The 7,181-nt window shown below is 41.6% G+C and overlaps 1 protein-coding gene across 1 annotated transcript in view; it reads left to right on the top strand.

Annotated features, from left to right (window-relative positions):
* LOC138199732 (connector enhancer of kinase suppressor of ras 3-like) overlaps positions 1-7,121 on the top strand; it is a 44,151-nt gene extending 37,030 nt beyond the window's left edge. The window contains exons 16-25 of the mRNA XM_069151887.1: positions 983-1,036; positions 1,391-1,430; positions 1,893-2,062; positions 3,391-3,464; positions 3,720-3,791; positions 3,875-3,939; positions 4,234-4,343; positions 4,521-4,860; positions 5,327-5,517; positions 5,690-7,121. Of these exons, the coding sequence (XP_069007988.1) occupies positions 983-1,036; positions 1,391-1,430; positions 1,893-2,062; positions 3,391-3,464; positions 3,720-3,791; positions 3,875-3,939; positions 4,234-4,343; positions 4,521-4,860; positions 5,327-5,517; positions 5,690-5,890 (1,317 nt within the window). The 3' untranslated portion in view covers positions 5,891-7,121. The remainder of the gene's footprint in view (positions 1-982; positions 1,037-1,390; positions 1,431-1,892; positions 2,063-3,390; positions 3,465-3,719; positions 3,792-3,874; positions 3,940-4,233; positions 4,344-4,520; positions 4,861-5,326; positions 5,518-5,689) is intronic.
* The last annotated feature ends 60 nt before the right edge of the window (positions 7,122-7,181 follow it).

A 7,181-nucleotide genomic window follows, 5' to 3' on the forward strand; every position in this document is an offset into this window, starting at 1 on the left:
GTCTCACACCAAAGAATATTGTCAATGTTCATCTAGGTTGTTCAATGAGGATCTGATTACTAAAATGACACGTTAATATCTGCAAAGACAAAAAACGCACAGTAAGTTAGTTTCTGAACACCCACTTCCACTCCTCGGTCAGGTTCCTGCTGTGGTTGATGTGGTGATCATCAGTTCACTTAAACACCCGGAAAATCAGATATGATGTGTTTGTGTTGTGCAACACAGAAACATTCTTAAATGTGTGGTGGAGTTTGGTTTAGAAAAGAGCTGCTGGTTCGTTGTCACTGGGAGAACTTCCAGAGTCACAGTTGTCTGAATCTGTAAAGTTTTAAGAAGCAGGTAGGAGCCTCGTCTCTTGTCTCTGGTCTCACTGGAGACACGTGGTTGAATGAGAGCAGCTGCAGCAGGACTCAAGACTCAGACCAAACCACCACCTGGTCTTTACACTTCCGGAGACAGGCTTGTCTTAGGTTGGTAAATGTGTGTCTCTTTCTCTTGGGTGACTTTACAAAAAAGGAACTCAAAGCTCCAGAGGAAGTTAGTCAATAATGGCAACTTGGATTTCTCAATGCGTTTTCATTTTGGACAGTTTTAGGTTTTAGTTTGTATTCTCTCTCATTAAAAGTCTTTTCTGTTGTGTGATGCTGCAGAAGAATCAGTTTCACTGATACTTCTTGGTACTCGCTAACATGTGAGAGGGTGAATTAAACTGCTGACTTGGACCACTGTGAAATTGAGTGAGTACTTCCACTTCCGCAGAAGGAGAAATGCTGCTTTTTCGACCCATTTTTTCGACCAACTTTTTTTTCTCTACAAAAACAGAAGAAAAAGCAAATTGAGAAACGTCTGTTCTGCCTGCCCGTGATGTCACTTCCTCTTGTCGCTGGAGAGAAAAATGCAGAGGTTGCTTTCTGCTCATTTATCTGTGGGTAGGCTGATTTTGTCGGGTTACATTCACATCTGTGGTTTCTTGTAACAGGCTGCCTTCCCCATATCTGTGACACCTTCTATGGCCGCCGATGACTACAACCCTGTAAGTGTCATATCTTTATTTAAGTGACATTTACTGAAACTGCTCAAATGGAAACGTTGCTGTCCTTTAATACAGGAACTACTTCTGCTTCTCCTATTTTATGATAACAAAGGTAAACATTTACAGTAACACGGCAGGTGGATAGTTTGCTTTTCTTATTTTTTAATGAATTCACTAAAGGGGCAAAAAAAAAAAGCTGAGAGCAGATAAAGAGGAAGGCTGAAAGTGAAGTGAGAGATGAGGATGTCGTTGATCTGTGTAGAAGATCAGAACGACTGCATGTGGCTGAATGTTCAAACAGCTGCTGATTTTCTCCTCTGACCTCTCCTCCTCCTCCTCCTCCTCCTCCCAAAGGTCTCCCTGCGACACAAATCTAAGAAGAAGATCAGAGGAGGTAAGTCTGCTCCCGTCACTTTGTGTCTGCGTGTGCACGCAGCTGTAATTTGGACCTCGGTGGGCGTGTGTGAAGCGACAGGACAATTAGTGAGCACAGAGGGACTCAACACAGCACTCACTTACTTTCACTTCTTTTCTATTCTGGTTCTCTGGCAGCATCACAGGTTCTTCTGAGAAGCAAACATTCATTTTAATGTTATTGTTGTTGCTATGACAGGTAGGCATTAATGTGCTGTAGCACTTCTGAATGGACTGGATGCTGTGCGGGTTTGTTCACTGCTATTTTTAGAGTTCATTTGGTGATTGAACCGAACACTGTGGTTTACTTTGACTCGAGTGGAAATGGTTTGTTTGTTGGCGTTGGACTGCGCAACTTCTTTCTTCCTCTTTGGCTCCACTTTGTTTGTGTGTGGATGGAGGTGAGGAGGTCTCTGTACATTCACGTGTGTTCTGTTTGTAGGCAATGGTACGATGAGCAGGAGACGGATCTCGGTGAAGGAGCTGGGTCAGCCGGACCACCAGGGCTGGCTGTACCGGAAGAAAGAGAGCAAAGGCTTCCTGGGTATCAAATGGAAGAAGTACTGGTTTGTGCTGAAGAAGACGTCTCTCTACTGGTACGCCAACCAGCTGGTGAGTCAAAGATGGAGACCCATTTATGATGTGTTCATGAACAGAATTACACATTAGGTATTGGATTCATATCAGAAAAGAGATGAAATACAAAAACTAAAAAGAGGATTTTAAAGGAGCTTACTCATGTTGTATATCTACTTCTGGTTTCCCAATTTATTTTTTGGGGGTTAATATATACTGTCTTCCTCTCCCGGTGGGATTCCTGATTTTCTTTTTTGATGTTAATGCCATGAAAAGATGGAAAACAGCTGCAGCTTTTAATGTCTGTTAAAGGTTCAGTGATTTCCTAAAACTTCTGGAAACTGTATTTTGGATAAACAACAGTAAATAGTGCATTTATTGGGAACGACTTCCAGCAGCGGATTAGTTGAGGTGGTGAATGTTTACAGGATCATTTTGATCATAACGACAGAACTTGTAAATCAGTGAAGAGGTGCGGCTCAACGTATTGTTAGTAGTAACAATGGAGAGAAGCTGACACACAATCTGTTAACAGAAATCAAGTGTTGGTTTTGGTCTTTACATGCACTGAGTTGACAAATGACAAATATAGTATATCAGTCAACCTTTTCCCTGGAATTTTATGTAATAGTTTATATATTTAAATGTGATTAAAACAATGTTTCGACGTCAGATTAAACGAATCTACCGGCTGTCACCGACTCACCGGCTGAATTGGTTCTTTTTCATTCTAAATGCATCAGTTAAGTTTGGACTCAAATATTGAACGGGGTGCGCTTTATGGTCCTGAATCAATATCCTAATATATCAGGGTATTTCCACGATAACGATATTCTTAACAATATGACAGAATAACGAAAAACATTTTATTATTACTTTCAAGAACGTACAACTGCAACAAAATAAGCGTGTATGTAACGAAAATGAATTCAAAATGAAAACCTGCTTACAATTTGTCACAGATGTTTTATTTACATACGCTTACATACACAACTGTTTTGTTGCAAACTACAGCAAAAAAACAAATACAGCTGTCTCTTTCACAGTTAATGTTTAGCACTCTGAGGAACAGGAGCTGCAGATGAGTCACTCCTGTTTCTACCACAGCTGTCTCCCCGCCAGCGTCACCGTGTTTCCTCAATGTGACGGTGTCACTAACAGCCCGTCAGGTCCTGATGCTCCGTACGCAACCGACATGTTAGATTTACTGGCATCACGACTTGAGTCAGATCTATTGTCTGGTAGGAGAAAAGAGAAGAAGTAGCCTCCTGCCATACGACGGCGGCCGGTGTCATTGTCAGGAAGTGGTTTGAAGTCATGTCTGTGTTTTAACGCTCGCTTGTTGTTCAATCTGTGTGTTGCAGGCAGAAAAAGCTGAAGGCTACATTGATCTCACCAACTTCATCATAGACCGAGCCATCGAGTGCAAGAAGAAACAGTAAGCGCCGTCGTTACGCTGTTCAGTCTGTGATCAGCGCCATCAGACACCTCCCAGCTGCAGGGGGTCGAATTAAAAAGGAACTACATGTATATCTGTTGTTGTAATGAGCAACGCAGAAAGAGTTCCTGCACACTGATTGGAAGTGAAGTCGGGAAACAACCTGAAAGTGATCAATGAAGTAGAAAAGTCCCACTTTTCATTAATTGCGGTGAAAACTTGTTTTGCTGATTCGGTCCTCTTCTCTTCATCCAGTGCATTCAAAGCCTGTCACCCACAAGTCATGATGTTTTATTTTGCTGCTGAGAGCCACGAGGACATGAACTTGTAAGTCACATAAAATGTTCTTTATCGTCTTGTTTTATCTGAAATGTGGTGAAATGATTGATGGATTGATTCCTTCTTTTCAGGTGGTTGAATAAGCTCGGGCTGGCCTCCATTCAGTATGAGCCGACAGAGAGAAACGCTGCAGCCGGTAAGATCACAGATTTCAGCTTACTGTCACTGGTTTTACATGGAAACTCTGGGTTTCCAAGTTGTCAACTCTTTAAAGAACACAGTCTTGTTTTTAGTTTCTTCTCTGAGAGCTCAATATGCACAAAATCCAACAAAAAAGTTTTCACTCCGTAGCAGCACTGATCTTCTCTGGTTAGTACAGATTTTAGGTCCAAATTTAAAGTACTGTTGTCTCCCCGGAAATAATTTTGTGCCGCATTTGTCATGAATTCTGTCTTTTTCTGTGTCTTCCCACTCAAACATGAATGTTCAGAGTGCTATAGTGAAGCCAGCGACCACGAGGAAGCTGAGAGCCCGGAGATCCCTCCTCCGCCGTACTCCGACTCTGTGGCTGCATCTCATCCAGCTGGTAGCACACATCAGGTCAGTCACGTCTCTGGCTGGATACACAAGCGACACTAAACTCAATTTCTGCAGTCCTCCTTATTTCATGATTTATGCTTATATTGCTGGAGCTGCTAATTTTGTTTTAAAAAGCACATAATTCAGTAAATGTGCAGTATTTGGTAAACAGAACTGAGCGTGATGTGCGTCCTGCAGGGCACCCTTCCTCCACCGTACTCCTCCGCCATCACCAGCGAAGGTAACGGCTCGCTCTCCTCGCCCGTCAGTACGATGACTTCGCAGAGCTCCGCCTCCTCGCTCGCCAAACACCGGCAGTCCTGGTTGGACCTGGTCTCGCAGGCGGCTCCTCCCGCCGGGGAAACGGCGGCGGTGTGCTCGGTCCAGGTGCACTCGCATCATCCTCCACCGGAGGAAACAGAGGAGGAGACGGTGTTGGAGAGCTCGGCCGCCCGGGACTCCTCAGACACCGCGTCCAACGAGGGAAACCCTGCAGCCGAGGGGGAGCAGAGCGATGCTTCAGCTGCTCAAGATGAAGGTGAATCTTTATTTTAGTCTTTTTTCATTTTCATTCTGGACGGTCTTATCATTAAACCACTGGATATTTGTTTTCATCAAACAAATTCAGCTGATTGTATTTTTAAGCGAACTTTCATCTTCAGTAAAGGAGACTATCTTCTGGTTTATCGTTCCACTTGTAAGAAAACATTTCCTGTCTGTCACATCTTTCATTAACATGAGTGCTCAACAGAAGTTATGGTTGTTGATTCAATTTCTGAGTCACTTTTGTTCCGTTTCAAATTTTCTAATGTATTTTGGTCATTATCTTTTTTCCTTTTGTGACTTGACAAATTATCTTGTTGACCTGAGTCTCTTTTGAATTGAAGGTTTTCTTTCGTTTTTCTGTCTCTATGACTTATCCTCTCACAAACAGGAAGTTACGCAATTAAATGTCTGTCGTGTATGGTGACGACAGGATATATTACAACCGTCTTTTGTTGCAGGTGATCGAGGGAACAGCTCTGATGAGATGGAGAAGCTGTATATTCATCTAAAAGAGGCCAGCCTCTCACCCATAGGAGATCGTAAACCATCCACCAAAAGGGAATTCAGGGCCTCCTTCATACGACGCTGTAAAAACCACACTGTCAATGACAAACTGCACCTTATCAGGACACTGAACAGCACATTAAAGGTACATTTTCTGCCTTCTTAAAAACTAAAGATCTGATTCTTTTTTTCATGACCAAAGTGCACATATTTAATCAATTTGAGGATTTCTTGGTTTGTGAATAGCGAAGGAATGTAGCTGAATGCAGAGATTCATGCCAGTGTTTAATTTTTCCCTATTTTCTTTTCTTGCACAGTCAAAAGAAGCTGATTTACAGGCAATAGATCAGTTGCTGTGGGAGACCCAGCTCACCTCAGACAAGTTCAGAGAGTGGAAGGAGGCCAATGCGCCCTTGGTGCACGAGATCTGTGCCAAACAGATCCAGCAGGTGGCGTCAGAGGCCACGAAGGCGGCAGCATCAGTCATTGCTGTGCCTGTTGTTGAGACCAGTTTATAAAGACTCCTCCTGATTGTTTTTACTGTGTTTGGACTCTGAGGACTTTACAGTCGCATACTTTGGACACACACACTGCTGTCAGTCTTTCAGTTGACACCTCTTTTCCATATAAGTGGATATTTAAGTGCTATTCAACAAGTAACTGGATCATTGAAGAGTGTTTGGTTCCTAAAATGGAGCTGGAGACATGATCTGATCACATTAAATGTGAACTGTGTCTTAGTATTACTTTTACAGCAAATTTTACAGCTGATTGTCTTTATGTTGTAATTCTGTGAACCTGTGCATAAATTCTTTTAACATTTGGAATAATGGAGGATGTTGAAATAATGGATCCATTGTCCGACATGGAAACACTTGTTTTTACGTTATGTTTTGTGGTCTTTAAATTCATCTGTAGTGAGCACATTTTTTTTTTTTTTTATTTTTTTTTTTATTTTATTTTTTTAAACTGTTCAATTATTGGTGCCATGCACCATCGATGTCTGTTACACCTGTTTTACAGTAACTATTGTGAAGGATTTGTGCTGTTTGCCATAGAAATTATATTTGATCAGTGAGTCTTTCCAGACTGCACTAACAGAATTAATTAAGGTCACATCATGATTATTTCAGATTTTGTAAAAGTCAGAAGTGTCAAATCATTTGTTACTGTGATGTAATTTAAAGCCACAATATGTGAAAGCCTCATTTTTAGTAGAAGAGACTAACGATCCATTCCACTAAACCAAAACCAATTCTTTTAAAATAAAGAATTCGTTCCTGAAAGCAAAAATTCACTATAGATTGTTTTTTACCACAAGCATTGACAGTATGAGACAATTTAATGTATGTTTTTTTTCAAATGTGATAAAGACTTTATGACTAACTGATATTAACTGTATATACAGTACATTGAGCTCAAGGCAGGATGTAGCATTTGTCATCTGTATTTAGATGATTGATGGATGATTCTCAGGACAAACTCCCCAGGAGACAAAAAACAAGTCCAGTGGACCCAGCGGAGCCTGTACTACTCACACAAAAATGATGATGTCATCCAGACATCAGATATTCTGTGACTGCCCAGCATCAGCTTCAGGAACCTCAGGCCAAACACGGCTTGTGTTAACTCGGTGTAAATAAATGTAAATGAATGTGTGATGTTACTTCTCCTTTTTTTTTTCAACTGTGGTATTAAAGCCAGTATGTTCATTTGTGTACAGGGAAATAAAGTATTGTCACAAGAGGAGACATTTCACAGCCTCCTTTATTTATTAGTGCTGCAGCTTGTAGTACACCGCCGGCGCCG

The sequence above is a fragment of the Embiotoca jacksoni genome, unplaced genomic scaffold (assembly GCF_022577435.1).
Source record: "Embiotoca jacksoni isolate LCO1_2020_lvr unplaced genomic scaffold, fEmbJac1.0.p SCAF_18, whole genome shotgun sequence".
Classification (NCBI taxonomy): Eukaryota; Metazoa; Chordata; class Actinopteri; family Embiotocidae; genus Embiotoca; species Embiotoca jacksoni.